Raw genomic sequence first — 20475 nt, 5'->3', positions numbered from 1 at the left:
GAGTGCCGGCTGTCAGAGGACTCCACACACAGGAGACACGACCGAGTGCCGGCTGTCAGAGGACTCCACACACAGGAGACACGACCGAGTGCCGGCTGTCAGAGGACTCCACACACAGATGACGTGACCGAGTGCCGGCTGTCAGAGGAATCCACACACAGGAGACGTGACCGAGTGCCGGCTGTCAGAGGAATCCACACACAGGAGACACGACCGAGTGCCGGCTGTCAGAGGAATCCACACACAGGAGACGCGACCGAGTGCCGGCTGTCAGAGGACTCCACACACAGGAGACGTGACCGAGTTCCGGCTGTCAGAGGACTCCACACACAGGAGACGTGACCGAGTGCCGGCTGTCAGAGGACTCCACACTGAGATTTACTATTGAGCAGTGGCTAAAAAGCAAGCGCCCACAGAGGACGTCTAACATGTGTTCTGCACATGCGCACTTATATCAGCCATAGATGTTGGAAAAGCGTCTAGTTGTTCACTGTCACGACTTTCTTTGAAAAACAATTTTTTATACATTTTAAAATTTTTTGGAAATGTCAGATATTGTTTAAAGTGAAGTCCTGATATTTGGGAAAGCAAATTTCGATGTGAACGTCTCTGCAGTTATTTTTCATGGTGTTAGACGTGCTTCTTAGCAAGTCTGCTTTTTGAGTCTGATTCCTGGTTAGTAAATCTGATTTGGCGTCTACTCGTTGATGCTTCTCTTTAGTAAATGTCTTTGCAGTCTAAAAGTAGACGCTCGCTATTAAAAAGTAGATGTTAGCACACGGAAATGTGCCTAGGCACAATAGTAAATCAGGGTCTTGATGTTTCATTAAAGAGAACCCGTCACCACAAAATGCGATCATATGGGGGCTATTGGTTCCTTATATGTTGGCATTATAGTGAAAAAATGAAAGGTGCACCAAACACCTAAAACCCCGCCCCCTAATCATTGAGTTCCCACATACATACTAACCAATATTCCACCTGTGCCTACATACAAGATCATGGATTGCACCACACATTACATCACGCCATGCATGCCGGAGTGAGAGCAATCATTCTCCATCCATGATTCAGGGTCACCTCTACACTGAGGACCTGGAAAGGCTTTTATAGCGCCCCCTAGGGGCCATTTCTGAGGACAAAGTTTGTCCTGGTTTCATCATCACACCATTGTAGGGCTGGGCGTGTTGGGTATCTAGTTACTCAGCACAACCTCCTTTGTTTCCTGTTTTTGGGTAAAATATTACATTTGTTCACTAGATGACACTAATTCCAATAAAACGTTGTGCCATCTAATGGCGGAATGCACATTTACAGCTGTAGATGAATGGTTGGTTTATTATTGCTGCTTGGATGACCTTCTATCCTTCAGTGTGTTCTGTACTCACAAGTGATGAGGATGACCTCAGTGATGGAGATGAATCCATGCCTGATGAAGGGAACTAAGGGCTCCACTTATAGAACATTCATTGGAGGGAAGAGACAAGTGTCCATCCAGACATGACAAATTCTGGACCTATGTGATTTAACACAGTGATTTCCTTTGATTGTCGGCTCCATCTAGTGGTCATAATGCAGTATTTTCCTGAAATACCTCCATCAGTAAAAGTCGCAGAATATGAAATGATGGTCCCTATTTGGAGCCAATGATCATATGAAATAAAATGTGGCCAAAAGATGTCACAGCCGGGTGAATGCCGGTCACATTTATTAAACTTTTATTTAATAGATCTATAAGTGTTTGTGAAATCTCCCACCACAAAATGTATTCAGCCAATCACAGGGCAGGACTCCATTTTTATTCTTCTCCTGCCATCAATGGCCGAACCGGTCCCACACTTCATCCATGTCTCTGGGGACCTCTGATCTCCTTATGAACTGTTTCTTCCATGATGAAGATCAGTCATGGAGTATATCTGAGGTGTATATCAGGGTGTGCTTCTTCCCCACATGAGAGCTGGGATGTCCAGCAACATTCATCTAGAAGACATTTCCCGCACTCAAGGCACTAATACACCGCCAGGGTTGTGTGGGACCCCTGATGTACAGGAAGACAGGACTTCAGTGAGGAACATTTCCCTCACTCAGGACAGGAAAGTGGCTTCTTCACCGTGTGAGATCTCTGATGTCTGGAACGACTGGACTTGTCTGAAAAACATTTCCCGCACTCGGGACAGGTATAAAGCTTCTCCTACATGTGAGATCTCTGATGTTTGTAAAGATGGGCCTTCTGTGAAAAACATTTCCCACACTCAGGACAAGAATATGGCCTCTCCCCCGTGTGAGATCGCTGATGTCTGGAAAGGTTTGACTTGTCTGAAAAACATTTCCCACACTCAGGACAGGAATACGGCTTCTCCCCCATGTGAGATCTTTGATGTGTGTTAAGAATGGACTTCTGTGAAAAACATTTCCCACACTCAGGACAAGAATATGGCCTCTCCCCCGTGTGAGATCGCTGATGTGTTTCAAGCTTTGATTTTTGTACAAAACATTTTCCACACTCAGGACAGGAATAAGGCTTCTCCTCCATGTGAGATCTCTGATGTTTATGAAGACTGGACTTGTCTGAAAAACAGTTCTTGCACTCAGGACAAGAATAAGGCTTCTCCCCCGTGTGACATCTCTGATGGCTGGAAATATGGGACTTCTGTGAAAAACATTTCCCGCACTCAGGACAGGAATATGGCTTCTCCCCTGTGTGAGATCTCTGATGTTTGTGAAGATCGGACTTCTCTGAAAAATATTTCTCGCACTCAGGACAGGGATACGGCTTCTCCCCCGTGTGAGTTCTCTGATGTCTGTAAAAATTGGACTTCAGTGAAAAACATTTCCCGCACTCAAGACAGGAATATGGCTTCTCCCCTGTGTGAGATCTCTGATGTTTGTGAAGACTGGACTTCTGTGAAAAACATTTCCCGCACTCAGGACATGAATACGGCTTCTCCCCTGTGTGAGTTCTCTGATGTATGTAAAGATCGAACTTCTGTGAAAAACATTTCCCGCACTCAAGACAGGAATATGGCTTCTCCCCTGTGTGAGATCTCTGATGTTTGTGAAGACTGGACTTCTGTGAAAAACATTTCCCGCACTCAGGACATGAATACGGCTTCTCCCCTGTGTGACATCTCTGATGTATGTAAAGATCGAACTTCTGTGAAAAACATTTCCCGCACTCAGGACATGAATATGACTTCTCCCCTGTGTGAGATCTTTGATGTATGTAAAGAGTGGACTTGACTGAAAAGCATTTCCCGCACTCAGGACAGGAATACGGCATCTCCCCCGTGTGAGATCTTTTATGCACATTCAGTTTGGATTTACAATGGTAACATTTCCCGCACTCAGGACAGGAATACGGCTTTTCTCCCGTGTGAGATCTTTGATGCCTATTAAGATAGGATTTATAACGGAAACATTTCCCGCACTCAGTACAGGAGAAGCTCTTCCCTGTTGGAAGGCCGGCCCGGTCCCGCACAGTCTGAGGTTCCTCAGGATACGAGGAATCCGATGGTCCATCTACGCTGGGTGGTGCTGGATGGACATTGGAGGGAGCCGGGTTTTCTGCTGGACTATACTGTGTGATGTCCTCATCTTCTACTTTCCAGTCTGGAGACAAAGTGAGACAATCCTCGGAGGTTTTCCTCATCTCCCGGCCATGGACTAAAATACAAAGACAAAGAGGATTACTAGACAGGAGCTGATTGGTTCCCCCAAACCAGGACTTCGCCCACATCAGGCAGCTTGGTCTCTGAGGAGCTTACAATTCCACCCTCAAGGGAACTAGGAAATGTCTCCTCTGATCTCCTACCAGGTCATTTCTTTATTCATGGACCTTAGTCAGAGAGTGAGGAAACAACCAGAACTGTCTTTTATAGGAGGGACAGTGATGAGGGGATTATAGGACGAGGGTCCCCACCCCCTCTATCACTCATCGCCATCTTCCCAACACAAGAAGTACTGCACTTCCTTATTTAGTCCATGATTTAGTCATGAAGAACAGCGGGGCTGAGCCCCACCAGAGGTCAGAGAGTGAGGATGGGGGGAGAACAACCAAGATGAAGACTGGACTGATCCTGAAGACCACCATCATTGGGGTATTGACTCCTCCCTCATTATCACTTTCTGTTTAAGGGTCCAAAGTTGGAGGATGTTATCACATTATTATCACCATGAAAAAGTCTGTGCTCCAATCACATCATCCGATATAAAATGTCCAGCTGGGAGGAAATGGGGGGAACAAAAGAGAATCCATATTATGTGTATATATAGCAGTGGGCGGAGGGGAGAGAGCAGATGTCAGGACTATGTAATGTACAACATAGAGTATATAGTGCAGGGGTCAGGAGGATGTAATGTACAACATAGAGTATATAGTGCAGGGGTCAGGAGTATGTAATGTACAACATGGAGTATATAGTGCAGGGGTCAGGAGTATGTAATGTACAACATAGAGTATATAGTGCAGGGGTCAGGAGTATGTAATGTACAACATAGTATATAGTGCAGGGGTCAGGAGTATGTAATATACAACATAGAGTATATAGTGCAGGGGTCAGGAGTATGTAATGTACAACATAGAGTATATAGTGCAGGGGTCAGGAGGATGTAATGTACAACATAGAGTATATAGTGCAGGGGTCAGGTGTATGTAATGTACAATACATAGTATATAGTGCAGGTGTCAGGAGTATGTAATGCACAGCAGAGTATATAGTGCAGGGGTCAGGAGTATTTCTCAGATTGGGGGGGCACAGTCACAGATGGGGTGCTGCTTTTGCGTGTGTTGTTTTTGAAGGATTGCTAAGACGCAGTTGAACACAGCAGTCTAATCATACCTTCCCTGCTTTTCACAGGTAAATGCTGCTATCTGCTCTCCACTATAAACTACAACAGCACATTGACTCCTTTTAATTTCAGAACAAATAGTGTATATATATATATTTGTCTGTTTGTGTTGATTAGTTCTCACCTCTAGTTGCACCTTTTTTAATGACTGTGGCCTGTGTCTGGTCTGTGCTTGAGAATCATCCCCCCTATTCATGTGATCCTTATCAGTTACTAATTGGGGCGGAGATGAGTGCTCATTTGGCCATCTCCCTATAAATTTGGATCAGCTCATGGGGGCGCATAGTCACAGATGGGGCGCATAGTCACAGATGGGGTGCTGCTTTTGCATGAGTGCTGTTTTGATGGAGTGCAGAGACACAGTTAAACACAGCAGTTGAACTAAAGCAGGAGAACTCAAGCAGCAGGAAGATACAACAAGAAACTCTCCTGCATGATGGACAGACTGCGAGCAAACACCCTGGGAAACATCTCCTACAAGTCTGAGTCCTGTGGGGGAAAGGGTTAATCTCTAATACCTCTCTAAAATCTATTTCAATAATTCTGAAACATACTAACATCTCACAGACAGAGAACGTTGATGAAATCAATACGGAGTATTTACTCGGCTACTGTTTATACAAATTCTAATATGTCATGTCAACCTGCCCGAAATGTGTCATATAACGCCAGCTACAGATATTGGACTTTGATTTCTGCACAACACAGTATTTGTATATAATAATACTTATTAGGATGAGATCATGTTATGAAATACGTTTAGCTAATGATGTTCTGATTGGTTGAATCGATATTGGTTGTAATAATCTGATTGGATGGAGAGACATCCTCCCTCCATAATTGTATTTAAATCCTTCTTTTGCTACCAATAAATGAGCATACTTAGAACCATCCTGCTTCTGCGGTCTGTCATTGTATGCTCCCAGAATTCCGAGGGGTCCTCCAGATCATCCCGGGGGCCAAATTAACCCCTTCCCAACAAGTCCCACTCCATGTACCTTTTATTATGTCCCCTCTACTCCTTTTCATATTACTTTCCTGCGTTCCCAAAATCTAACATCTTTACCCCTCTGCTCCACCCCAAAACCTGTACATCTCCCCCTCACTGCTACCATCTCCCTACTACTGCTCTCATCACCTCCTGCTGATACTTCACTCTCCTGCTGACCCAAACACCAGGACTGGAAGGCATGTGCGCTCGTGTACATCCCGCTCCCATCTTACTTTCCTCACCCTTCTTCTTCTCCTAACCTCTGGGGATATCTCCCCAAACCCTGGTCCTCCAGTATCTCACCCCCACACCAGGCATCCTCCTCCTAACCTCTGGTGATATGGCCCAAACCCTGGTCCTCCAGTATCTCACCCCCAAACCAGGCACCCTCCTTCTTCTCCTAACCTCTGGTGATATAGTCCCAAACCCTGGTCCTCCACTATCTCACCCCCACACCAGGCATCCTCCTTCTTCTCCTAACCTCTGGGGATATCTCCCCAAACCCTGGTCCTCCACTATCTCACCCCCACACCAGGCACCCTCCTTCTCCTAACCTCTGGGGATATCTCCCCAAACCCTGGTCCTCCACTATCTCACCCCTGCACCAGGCACCCTCCTTCTCCTAACCTCTGGGGATATCTCCCCAAACCCTGGTCCTCCACTATCTCACCCCCACACCAGGCATCCTCCTTCTCCTAACCTCTGGGGGTATCTCCCCAAACCCTGGTCCTCCACTATCTCTCCCTCACACCAGGCATCCTCCTTCTCCTAACCTCTGGGGATATCTCCCCAAACCTTGGTCCTCCACTATCTCACCCCCACACCAGGCACCCTCCTTCTCCTAACCTCTGGGGATCTCTCCCCCACACCAGGCATCCTCCTTCTTCTCCTAACCTCTGGGGATATCTCCCCAAACCCTGGTCCTCCACTATCTCACCCCCACACCAGGAACCCTCCTTCTCCTAACCTCTGGGGATATCTCCCCAAACCCTGGTCCTCCACTATCTCACCCCCACACCAGGCATCCTCCTTCTTCTCCTAATCTCTGGGGATATCTCCCCAAACCCTGGTCCTCCACTATCTCACCCCCACACCAGGCATCCTCCTTCTCCTAATCTCTGGGGTTATCTCCCCAAACCTTGGTCCTCCACTATCTCACCCCCACACCAGGCACCCTCCTTCTTCTAACCTCTGGGGATATCTCCACAAACCCTGGTCCTCCACTATCTCACCACCACACCAGGCACCCTCCTTCTCCTAACCTCTGGGGATATCTCCCCAAACCCTGGTCCTCCACTATCTCACCCCCACACCAGGCATCCTCCTTCTCCTAACCTCTGGGGATATCTCCCCACACCCTGGTCCTCCAGTATTTCACCCCCACACCAGGCACCCTCTTTCCTCCAGGAATAGCTGCAATCCCCTCAATTTAATATTTGCCCCCGTGCTCCCAAAAACCACCCTCCCTTTTTCATGTGCGATCTGGAATGCCCGCTCTGTCTGTAATAATCTCACCTCTGTCCATGACCTTTTTGTCTCCCGCTCCCTTAACCTACTAACAATTACAGAAACCTGACTCCAAGCAGCAGATTCTGCTTCCACCGCAGCACTTTCCTATGGAGGCCTCCTCTGGACCCACTCACCCAGACCCAGTGGTCAGAAAGGTGGTGGGGTTGGTTTGCTTCTATCCTCACTGAGCACCTGAAAGGATCTAGATAACTTCCATTTTGTATTATGTACGCCATTTTAAGTATTAAGTTAGTTTTTTGTAGAGATATTAGAAGTTTAATGAAACTGTTTTCAGTTGTTCAAGGATGTATCAACAGAAGCTAACATGACCCTGACAATGTCTTTGTCTGGCTGTTATTCCAGAAAGTTAGCCAAAACAATTTGTACCAAGAAATGTATATGTTATGTTTCATGTAGTTAGCTCATGATGGAAAGTTACAGTTTTGAAACTCGCTCCCCCCTCCCTTATGATTATCTGTAGTCTATATAATCTTATTAATGTCTAATAAACTTTGAACATCTCTGAACATAAGCTGTCGTGATTTCCGTGTTCAAGGGGTGTTCCCAGAATTCTGCTGATAAACCAGGAATCTCTCCACAGACCGGGGGTCTCTGAGGGGAAAAGAAAATCATTCCTTTCAGCTGGGGGCTCAGCCCGGGATGACCACCCACCTCACTTGGTAAGTAAACCTTTTGTCTTTTTATGACTAAAAGCTCTTTCTTGCCCTGTGTTGAGGGAAGGTCTTGAATCATTCTGTATTGTCTATATAGACCCGTGATAACCTGTAGCTGCTTTTGGTAAAGCAGACTTAACTCTTTGGTAGAGTTACAAAATAGTGCACTATAAAAAAAGGTGTTTTGGTAAACACAGTTCTCTGGTAGAACACACTGTTTTTGGTAAAACAGTGAAGAGATAACTTTTGGGAAGTTATCAAGAGGTTAATAAGTCTGTGGAGCAGATTCTGGTTTATCTGTCTTTTGCTTTTTCTTTCTGTTGCGTAGAAGTATAAGATAATTTGTTGTGTGGAACAAAATAAGATTTGAAGGTAAAATTGTTTTATCCACTGTCTAAATATGGGTCAAGGAGGTAGTTACCCACCAGGTCCCCCAGAAAAGGGAGAAAATTGTAAGGATTATGTTGCTAGAGTTTGTGGAACGGACTATTATTTAATAAATCCCTGGGTGGATTGTATGGCAGGCTGGACAGAAGCTATGGGGAGTACAGACCCATTCCCAAGAAAGGGGGAGAAAACTGGTTAAAATGGTCACCGTATTGGGTTGATAATAGCAAGGGAAAGTTCAATTTGATTTTCTCTTTAAAACAAAAGAGGAAGTTGAAATTGGATACATTAAAAATATGCCAGGAAAAGCATCAATCTGAAAAGACATGCAGACCCAAGATTGGACTGAAAACAGTTCAGACACCAATCCCACCCCCTCCGTATAATATATATCCTTCATTAAGTGGTTTTAAAAATGCTGCTGATGATGATTTTTTGATTAGTTTGGGGATTGTTACTCCCCAGCTTAATGCCCCTCCAGCCCCTGCTCCTGTCTCTGCAGCTCCTGCCCCTGCCCCTCCAGCCCCTGTCCCTGTCCCTGCGCCACTTCCCATCCCGGATCTACGGCCAATAGATAAATAATCCAGCTTGGGATTGGATAAATGTAAAAAGCATTAGTCACATAGAACCAAGTAATACACAGGCTACTGCCTATAAACTGAACACCACAGAAGGGAGAGAAACTATGTGGGGGGAGCTTGACACAGAACTAAAAAGGGTTTTCAAGAATAAGGCTTCCCTCCCTATTGCTACAGCATGTAAACAGAAGGTAGAAGAAACGGTTTCTCCTTACAACACACCTATCAATCCTGTTAAGAAGCCGGATGGCTCTTACAGGTTTGTACAAGATCTGAGGGCCATAAATAATTTGGTAGTTCCATTAGCCCCAATAGTGCCTGATGTGCCATCACTCCTCACCTCCATTCCGTCCGATGCAGAATATTTTACAGTGATTGATTTAACAAATGCATTTTTTTCGGTTCCTGTGGACCACCAGACAAGGGCGCTATTTGTATTTATATTCTGAAATTGTCAGATGACCTGGTGTAGAATGCCCCAGGGTTTTGTAGATTTGCCTGCAGTCTACTCACTTGCCCTCCAGACCACACTGAGGTCCTGGACCCCTCCCAATGGTTCGGTCCTCCTACAATATGTGGGACCTATTGATTTGTAGTCCAAGTCAGGTGGCCAGTCAGGAGGATAGTTGGTCTCTGTTAGAATGGTTGTCAGGGAATGGTCACAAAGCATCTAAAAAGAAATTGCAATGGTGCCAAAAACAGGTTGAATACCTTGGTGTTACTCTAAGTCATGGTGAGAGGAATGTCAGTCACAAAAGAGCTGCAGCTCTCGTGGGTCTGCCCCGCCCACAAACAAAAAAGGACATGCTAACTTTTCTTGGTATGATTGGTTACTGCCACCAATGGATACCTGATTGTTCATTCTATGATCACACTCTGAGGTCTGCCACACTTTCAGAATCACCTGACATTCTCACATGGTCAAATGAAATGGTTGATGCCTTTGTGTACCTGAAGAATGCTATGGTAACGGCCCCTGGTCTTGGACTACCTGACTATAAGAAAATGTTTCATCTGTATGCGGGGGAAAATTGTACAACCATGGCGGGGGTCCTGGCTCAGGAACATGGAGGCAAGCTCCGCCCTGTAGCTTTTTTTTTCCAAAGTAGTGCCAACTCAGGTTCAGGGCATGCCTGCTTGTCTGAGAGTTTTTGCATCGTGCGTGATGGTGGTGGAGATGGCTATTTCTTTCACATTGGGACATGAAACTACCCTACACACCACACACCAAGTGTCCTTACTACTGAAAAACATACACACTCAACACATGTCAGCACAAAGGTTGAGCGGATATGAAGTGATTCTTCTATCTGATCCCAACTTGATTATTAAATATTCTTCAGCAAATTCAGGTCCTGCTCCAATTTTGAATGCCCTATTGGGGCTAAAGGGGGAACAGGATAAAGTGGCACCAGAACACAATTGTATAACCCACATACAGCAAGACACTTCCCCTAGGCCCGACATGTCAGCTGTGGCTCTTGATGGGGCCCCAGATGTGTTTGTAGATGGCTCATGTTCTAGGCCAAATGATAATACTTACCATGCAGGAGATGCCATTGTGCAACTTCCTGACAAAATACTCGAGGCAAAGCCAATCCCATATCAGTCAGCCCAAGCAGCCCAACTGATTGCCCTTACAAGAGCATGTCAATTATTTGCAGGACAGGATGTCAACATTTACACAGACTCTAAGTACCCCCATGGTGCTGTACACGATTTTGGGGTCATTTGGGAGAGAAGAGGATTCATTGCTGCTGATGGCAAAACCATATCTCACTCTTCTTTGATATCTGATCTACTCAAAGCCATACAGTTACCAAAAACATTAGCCATTCTTCATTGCAGGGCACATACAAATCACAGAGATCATATTGCCAAAGGAAATGCATTAGCAGATAAGGTAGCAAAGGAAGCTGCATTACAACAGGTGGCCAGTGAACAGATGTCTATGCCCACTTCAGGCGTCACAACTACCCCACATGACCAGATGTATGCAGATTTACAAACATTTGCTACAGAAGTCGATCTAGCAGACTGGAATGGTTCTGGAGCACAACTAGATCCAGCTTCTGGCCTAGTGTGCTTAGAGGGGAAACCATGCATTCCCATGTCAAGTGCCCCATTGTTCATTGCACAGTACCACGGTCTAGGACATAGAGGATGGAAAACGACATGTGAAACATTATTGCAGGATTTTTACATTACAGGTTTATCTAAGTTGGTGAAAGAATATGTTTCTAGGTGCATTACATGTATAAGGAACAATCCACAGAACCCAAAGAAATCACAACACCAGCATCTAGTGTACCCAACTACACCTTTCACCCATTTACAAATAGATTTTACCCACATGCCAAAAACAGGACAGAGGCAAGAGTTTTTGTTGGTAATGGTGGATATGTTCAGCAGATGGGTGGAAGCATTTGTCACTAATAAAGAAGACGCACAGACTGTAGTCAGAATTCTTACACAGGAGATTATACCCAGATGGGGATGTCCGCTGCAGATAAATTCTGATAACGGACCAGCCTTTGTGGCCAAGGTATGCCAAGACCTGGTAAAAGTACTTAGATTGGAAATGTCATATTCCCTATCATCCTCAAAGTTGGGGTATAGTAGAAAGGATGAACAGGACAATTAGGGATAAGTTGAGGAAGGCCACTGGAGGAACCTATACCCACTGGAAGAAGATGTTACCTGCAATTCTAGCAGAGGTAAGAATGACACCTAATAAGACTACAGGGTTATCTCCTTTTGAAATATTAATGGGAAGACCGTTCCCCACTCCTTGGGCTAGACAGCCACTTATGTTAGAAAGAGGGGACCTTGACCTGGTACAACAAGAATATGTGAGAAAATTGATTCAGACTTTAGATCAGGTCAAAAGAAATGTTGCTCGCACCTCTCCTTTATCTTTTCAGGAACCAACACACCTTTTCCAAGTGGGAGATGTCGTAGTGGTCCGCCAACTCGCTAAAGACAAGAAGCAAGACTGCCCCTTTGGACCACCTACTGCGGTGATAGCGGTTACCAGAACGGCTGTTCTGGTGGAGAATTCCCAGTCCTGGATCCATGCTAGTCGAGTGAAGAAGGTGAACCAAACACCTGAGAAACACGAAACTGAAAAAGGAGGTGAAGTATGAGAGGAAAATCCTCGAAGAGCGGGTGAAGTAAGTGAAAAAGACCCTGAAGATGACATTCCTTACTGCCCCTCATGGTGCTTTGAAGCTCTGGGTCCTATTGGGCACACTGACTGCTCTTTTTCCTGCCAGTATGGATCCTAACTAACTGTATTTATCACCCTGAGGACTTGGGCCTAATAAAAGGTATCTGTGGTCAAGGACTAGATTTAAATGAGACCCAGATAACCAAAAGTGAAAGAAAGTCAAAAAGAAGTTTTGAAGAGAACAATCCTTTTTCAGGAAAAATGTTGATGATGCAGTTTAAATCTGCTTATGCTGAAAAGTCAGGTTCTGATAAATGTTGGATCTGTAGTAAGTTACATCCGAGCACATAGGAAATTCCTCTTCTGGCCGCTCCAGTCAAAATATTTCTGTTAATAAAAGGGAATGTAAGTATTGGTTTGACCAATATTACTTCTAATGCCGCCATATCTTTTCCAACTCTGGGAGTCACTCAGCTCCCCGATTGGTGTTTTAGACTGGGGAATACTTCCCACAAGGGAAAGGGAATGTGCTCTCAGTCCATATTAAACATATCTGATCCTGGAAGGAGGGATGGAACTTCTTCTGTGAAACTCTGGCAAGTAAATGGTAGAGCCCTGAATGAAAGTTTAGAAGGGATACAAGATAATGTGGGGAAAACTATGTTTGGAAAACTTCTTTTTCATTTCACACTTCTTTTTCATGTCACCCCTGAATTTCGCTCTGCAATACAAAAATAGCCGATCTCCTTGGGAAACAATACCTATATCTGTTGTGGTAAGATCTGTTACCCTTGGATACCGAGTAATGTCCAGGGCTGGTGCTATGTAGCCCAATTAGTGCCAATCATGGCAGCTATAGACCAGAAGGAACACCAGGTAAAAGCCAGTACATACCCAAAACACCAACTAACTCTGAGACAGAGAAGGGAAACCAAACAAGAAAAGGTAGATCTATTCTCTACAGGTGATAAGGTTTGGTCATGGTTCCCTACCTACACGGGATGGGGAATAACACTCATGAACAAAATAAATAATGACACAAACATTATTGATGATATACTGGAGAGGAACTCTAAGGACATGGGGTTGCTAAATACTGAGACCAGAGCTATTAGAGAACAGCTGGAGATGCAAGAATTAGCTATTGAAAGCATGAGTGCTGCTCTGACAGGTCTGTGTGAGATGACAGAGGATTCTGAATGTTGTACTTGGATATATAATACCACAATGACTGTTCCAGATTATTATGAAATAATAAAGCAACACGGAACAGGTAGATGGTTTAATGGAAGAAGCTAGAGCTATAGGAAAAGATGGATGGACTCCTTTTGATTGGCCAGGATCAGGATTTGGTTCCGTCTTTTCATGGATGAAAGGTATCGCTGTAAGAATAGTCATGATATTGTTTTTTGTTTTATTTTTATATCTATGTTTTAAATGCTTATTATATTGCATTGCTAGAGCTACCAAGCCGCAAAATACAAATGAAGGTTATCTGGCTATGTACAAAAAGATGAATGAGGTAAAGAATTGAGATCATGTTCATGATCTAAGAGGGGATTGAAAGGATCTAGAGAACCTCCATTGTGTTGATGTACGCCATTTTAAGTATTAAGTTAGGTTTTTGCAGATATATTAGAAGTTTAATGGAACTGTTTTAGTTTGGTGAAGGATGTATCAACAGAAGATAAGACGACCCTGACAATGTCTTTGCCCGGCTATTTCTCAGAAAGGTAGCCAAAATAGTTTATACCAAGAAATGTATATGTCATGTTTCATGTAGTCAGCTCATGATGGAAACTTACAAGTTACAGTTTTAGAACTCGCTCCCCCCCTTATTATTTCTGTATCCTATATAATCTTAGTAATATCTAATAAACTTTGAACATCTCTGAACATAAGCTGCCGTTATTTCCGTGTTCGAGGGGTGTTCCCAGAATTCTGCTGATAGACCAGGAATCTCTCCACAGACCGGGGGTCTCTGAGGGGATAAAGAAAATCATCCTTTCATATATCAGGGTGTGCTTCTTCCCCACATGAGAGCTGGGATGTCCAGCAACATTCATCTAGAAGACATTTCCCGCACTCAAGGCACTAATACACCTCCAGGGTTGTGTGGGATCCCTGATGTACAGGAAGACAGGATTTCAGTGAGGAACATTTCCCTCACTCAGGACAGGAATACGGCCTCTCACCTGTGTGAGATCTCTGATGTCTGGAAAGATCAGACTTCTGTGAAAAACATTTCCCGCACTCAGGACAGGAATATGGCTTCTCCCCTGTGTGAGATCTCTGATGTCTGGAAAGATCGGACTTCTGCAAAAAACATTTCCCGCACTCAGAACAGGAATATGGCTTTTCCCCTGTGTGAGATCTCTGATGTCTGGAAAGATAACACTTCTCTAAAAAACATTTTCCGCACTCAGTACAAGAATACAGCTTCTCCCCCGTGTGAGATCTCTGATGTTTGTGAAGAATGGACATATGTGCAAAACATTTCCCACACACAGGACAGGAATACGGCTTCTCCCCTGTGTGAGATCTCTGATGTGTGTAAAGATTAGAGTTGCTTGAAAAACATTTCCCGCACTTAGGACAGGAATACGGCTTCTCCCCCGTGTGAGATCTCTGATGTGTGTAAAGATTAGAGTTGCTTGAAAAACATTTCCCGCACTCAGGACAGGAATATGGCTGCTCCCCCGTGTGAGATCTCTGATGCCTGGAAAGATAGGACCTCACTGAAAAACATTTCCCGCACTCAGGACAGGAATACGGCTTATCCCCTGTGTGAGATCTCTGATGTTTCTGAAGACTGGACTTTTCTGAAAACCATTTCCCGCACTCAGGACAGGAATACAGCTTCTCCCCTGTGTGAGATCTCTGATGTGTGTAAAGATGGGACTTGTCTGAAAAACATTTCCCACACTCAGGGCAGGAATACGGTTTCTCCCCCGTGTGAGATCTCTGATGTGTGTAAAGATTGGACTTCTCTGAAAAACATTTCCCGCACTCAGGACAGGAATACGGCTTCTCCCCTGTGTGAGATCTTTTATGCCTATTAAGATTGTTTTTAGAACTGAAACATTTCCCGCACTCAGGACAGGAATACGGCTTCTCCCCCGTGTGCAATCTCTGATGTGTGTAAAGACTGAACTTGACTGAAAACCATTTCCCGCACTCAAGACAGGAATATGGCTTCTCCCCTGTGTGAGATTTCTGATGTTTGTAAAGAATGGACTTGACTGAAAAGCATTTCCCACACTCAGGACAGGAATACGGCTTCTCCCCCGTGTGAGTTCTTTTATGCACATTAAGTTTGGATTTGTAGTGGAAACATTTCCCGCACTCAGTACAGGAGAACCTCTTCCCTGTTGGAAGGCCAGCCCGGTCCCGCACAATCTGAGGTTCCTCAGGATACGAGGAATCCGATGGTCCATCTACACTGGGTGGAGCCGGATGGACATTGGAGGGAGCCGGGTTTTCTCCTGGACTATACTGTGTGATGTCCTCATCTTCTACTTTCCAGTCTGGAGACAAAGTGAGACAATCCTCGGAGGTTTTCCTCATCTCCTGGCCATGGACTAAAATACAAAGACAAAGAGGATTACTAGACAGGAGCTGATTGGTTCCCCCAAACCAGGACTCCGCCCACATCAGGCAGCTTGGTTTCTGAGGAACTTACAATTCCACCCTCAAGGGAACTAGGAAATGGCTCCTCTGATCTCCTACCAGGTCATTTCTTTATTCATGGACCTTAGTCAGAGAGTGAGGAAACAACCAGAACTGTCTTTTATAGGAGGGACAGTGATGAGGGGATTATAGGAAGAGGGTCCCCACCCCCTCTATCACTCATCGCCATCTTCCCAACACAAGAAGTACTGCACTTCCTTATTTAGTCCATGATTTAGTCATGAAGAACAGCGGGGCTGAGCCCCACCAGAGGTCAGAGAGTGAGGATGGGGGGAGAACAACCAAGATGAAGACTGGACTGATCCTGAAGAACACCATCATTGGGGTATTGACTCCTCCCTCATTATCACTTTCTGTTTAAGGGTCCAAAGTTGGAGGATGTTATCACATTATTATCACCATGTAAAAGTCTGTGCTCCAATCACATCATCCGATATAAAATGTCCAGCTGGGAGGAAATGGGTGTAACAAAAGAGAATCCATATTATGTGTATATATAGCAGTGGGGGGAGGGGGAGAGCAGAAGTCAGGACTATGGAATGTACAACATAGAGTATATGGTGCAGGGGTCAGGAGTATGTAATGTACAACATAGAGTATATAGTGCAGGGGTCAGGAGTATGTAATGTACAACCTAGAGTATATAGTGCAGAGGTCAGGAGTATGTAATGTACAACATAGAGTATATAGTGCAGGGGTCAGGAGTATGGAATGTACAGCATAGAGTATATAGTGCAGGGGTCAGGAGTATGTATTGTACAACATAGAGTATATAGTGCAGGGGTCAGGAGTATGTAATGTACAGCATAGAGTATATAGTGCAGGGGTCAGGAGTATGTAATGTACAATATAAATTATACAGTGTAAGGGTCAGGACTCATAATATTGGTATTCAGTAATCAGTGGAACATTAAAGGTTTACTGTAGACAAGTTGCAGAGATCCCACACCGCTGCCTCCCATCTCCTGAGACTGCACTCAGTGACTTGGGTCTGAGACACTACAGACATATCCCTCCACCCGGCACAGCCAGCAGATAACAGAGCAAGGAACCCTGGGAGAATTGTTCTGTCAGAGATCTTACTAGACCCGGACATGGGACAGAATACCAAAAGCACACACCCCAGGTGCCTAGGTGAAGTAATGTCTATGGTGAAAATGAACATTTTGCTGCCAGTTCAGCCTCAGAACCTCCATAAATCCAGTCTAGATACATAAATTGTGTCTGCAGCACAGAGAAGGAAGATTATCCGAGAGAAATCCAGGAATACAGGACGGGGAACACAGCTCAGGAAAGTGACCAGGGGATTACAGGCTGATATCACCCAGTCCCCGCCCTACTCTGGACCAATCAGTGAGCAGTATGGGTGGAGGAATGGATTTAGTGTTCATGACCCACCTGTGCTGATCTCTGTAGGAGTGTCCTCCTCTATAAATGTCCCCGTTATTCCATCCTCCTCCATAGACTGCTGATCATCCCTCACATACGCCTCTTCTTCTTCTGCTTTAATCTCAACTTTTATATCTATCAGATCTTCCCTCTAATAAAATAATAATAGAAGAGTTAATCTGTAAAACATAAACTCCAATATTATGGCATCACATAAAAAAAAAAATCACTTCTGTGAGTCCATATTCTAGATTCTCCATCCCACCAACCTTGTAAGAGTGAGGGATGGTGTGACCTTCCTGTGTGGAATCCCGGGAATACAGAGGACGGGGACATCTCTCTGGTGGGTTCCTGGTATTAGGTGTCTCCATCATATCCTTGTGTCCTTCTGTAAACTCCTCCATCACTCCATACTCCTCATCCTCCTCTTTATACTCTTCTTTAACATCAATATTATCATCCCCGAGGATTCCACTCTGAAAGATATAATAAAACATTCATTGTAACAAACATGCTGTGTATAAATCACAACTACCAATAATTGTCATCATCTACCTGATGATGGTGAGGGATGGTGTGACCTTCCTGTGTGGAATCCCGGGAATACAGAGGACGGGGACATCTCTCTGGTGGGTTCCCATGACTGGATCCATCTGTAGGAAACACACACACTGACTGAATCCATTGTTTCTATGTGTTTATCAGATGATGGGGGATCTAGGTGGATCCTCCGTACTGCTCTCTCCTTTACAATAAAGTCTCCTCTTACCCGGTGATGTGAGGGGCGGCTGATTGTCCATCATGACGTCCTTGTAGAGATCCTTGTGTCCTTCTAAATACTCCCACTCCTCCATGGAGAAATAGACAGTGACACCCTGACACCTTATAGGAACCTGACACACACAATGATACAGTCACCATCCAGACACATCCCTTGTCTGTTACTGGAGAATGTCCCAGAATTCCCGGCACCGCTCACCTCTCCTGTCAGCAGCTCAGTGATCTCTCTGGTGACTTCTAGAATCTTCTTCTTCTTTCTCTCTTCTATCAGGGAGGGAGGTGGAGGCAATGTGATGTCATATGATCTCCAGACTTCACAGGAGGAAAACTCTACATCTGAACACAAATAGTCACATCAAATGATATTCCCAGAATCCTCCTCACCTCTCCATTCAGGTCTCCATTTTATTAAAGCCCCACTTCAGGCTGAGGTATAATTCCCCCCACAGGACCCCCACACTACGCAGGGTATAGGCTTGTTGCAGCATTCTGATGTCATTACATACAACGCAGGACCAACAGTCCCACTTTACATGTGAGGATACCAAGGGACCCCACATCCTAAGAGCATCAGAAAAATGCCAGATGGAGGGACATTGGGAGGAGGAGCTGTGAGGTCAGTGTGATGTCATAGGATTCTCTGACTCTGGATGGAGGGACATTGGGGGGAGGAGCTGTGAGGTCAGTGTGATGTCATAGGATTCTCTGACTCCGGATGGAGGGACATTGGGAGGAGGAGCTGTGAGGTCAGTGTGATATCATAGGATTCTCTGACTCCGGATGGAGGGACATTGGGAGGAGGAGCTGTGAGGTCAGTGTGATGTCATAGGATTCTCTGACTCCGGATAGAGGGACATTAGGAGGAGGAGCTGTGAGGTCAGTGTGATGTCATAGGATTCTCTGACTCCGGTTGGAGAGACATTGGGAGGAGGAGCTGTGAGGTCAGTGTGATGTCATAGGATTCTCTGACTCTGGATGGAGGGACATTCGGAGGAGGAGCTGTGAGGTCAGTGTGATGTCATACGATTCTCTGACTCTGGATGGAGGGACATTGGGAGGAGGGGCGGTGAGGTCAGTGTGATGTCATAGGACGTATAGACTCTGGATGGGGGGACATTTGGATGGGGAGATTTGAGGGGTCCTCTATATGAGACTCCCATGCAAACTAAATCCTTGTTCCTGGGTGCGTCCTACCTCTCCAAGACTGAAGGGTGACCTTTGACCTTTACCATCCAGAAATCTGTCCGGAATCTGTGGAAGTAAGCTGTCATGTGATCAGGTGACGTGCGGAGGAACGGAGTGTAAATAGCAGACAATTGTCTCCAGAGCCCCTAATGGTGGGGATGGATTTGGCGGCGTGCTGGTGCCAAGTTTCCTCCCCCCAGGGTCACTGCAGGTGTGGAGAAAAGCTGTGTAAGAGGATATGGAGGAGAGATGAGGAGGAGATCCAGGAATCAGGAGAAAGGTCAGGGCAAGCAACAGACGGGCGCATCCAAGAGACCAAGCCGGGGTCACTACACAGAAAATCAATCCAAGGAAACAACAGGCAGGACGAGGAATAGCAAGAAGGAGCTGAGAGACAAATGAGAATATTGCTCAGCCAATGGGAGATGATCTCAGCATGACTTCCATCATGAAGGAGATGAGGGGGAGGGGAGGAAGTCACTGAAGGTGACCATAGATCCATGGAAATTCAGCTGGTTCAGCAGGGATCGCTCACATTTCCATCCATGTGTGGCCACTGCCGGATAAAAGCCACTCCCCCAGCGGCTGCAGCCAATAGCTTCAGTGCTGATCTGTGTATTCTGAGAGCGGAGGAGTCCCCCTATTGTCAGAATATAAGAGTGCAGCGGGGAGGATTCCCCCATCCACCTCCAATGTGTGGATGGGGGAATCGCTTCAGTTTTTATGCTCATCCAGCTGGCTGAACGATAAAACTGAACCATGTAGGCCAGCTTTGGGAGCAAATATATTATCTTAACTAGGAAAACGCATTGAATCTCTACTGCATGCTGGACAGACCAAGTAAACACCCTGGAAAACATCTCTTACCTGCCTGAGTCCCACTTCGTCTCCCATGTTGCTTTCCTCACCCTTCTTCTCTTAACCTCTGGGGATATTATCGCTCCAGAGGGGACACAACCCCTGCTCCTGAAGGAATGCTGCCACCACCCCCACCCCCGTTTGTACCCTCGCCAGCCACTCCGGAGGTCCTGCCATCGCCCAGGAGGAGTACTGGGGGCCCTGTCCCCTGCGGCCTACCGCTGCTTCTAAGCCTTGCTACTGCCCAACGCCCGAACCAGGACCCCGCCGTCCACACCAGTGAGAGGGGAGCTTCCACCACCGCCTCCCCTACCTACAGCCGCCACCGTGAGAGGAGAAGCAGCAACCACCCCCACGACACCAAGAGGGCAGGCCACCACTACCAGATCTTCTTCCTTGCTCCCCACTGTGTACCAC

The 20475-nt window shown here is 45.7% G+C and overlaps 1 protein-coding gene across 1 annotated transcript in view; it reads right to left on the bottom strand.

The window, feature by feature from the left end:
* Positions 1 to 19247, bottom strand: part of LOC149462514 (uncharacterized) — a 150749-nt gene extending 131502 nt beyond the window's left edge. Inside the window, exons 1-3 of the mRNA XM_089676842.1 lie at positions 19210 to 19247; positions 14352 to 15454; positions 2242 to 3117 (exon numbers count right to left, since the gene is read on the bottom strand). Of these exons, the coding sequence (XP_089532968.1) occupies positions 2242 to 3117; positions 14352 to 15454; positions 19210 to 19247 (2017 nt within the window). The remainder of the gene's footprint in view (positions 1 to 2241; positions 3118 to 14351; positions 15455 to 19209) is intronic.
* Positions 19248 to 20475: the final 1228 nt, after the last annotated feature.

Source organism: Staurois parvus, unplaced genomic scaffold (genome assembly GCF_062004578.1).
Source record: "Staurois parvus isolate SC_StPar_1 unplaced genomic scaffold, SC_StPar_1.0 ptg000174l, whole genome shotgun sequence".
Lineage (NCBI taxonomy): Eukaryota > Metazoa > Chordata > Amphibia > Anura > Ranidae > Staurois > Staurois parvus.
The sequence above is the reverse complement of the archived record's forward strand: the minus strand, read 5'-3'. Positions and strand labels throughout refer to the sequence as shown.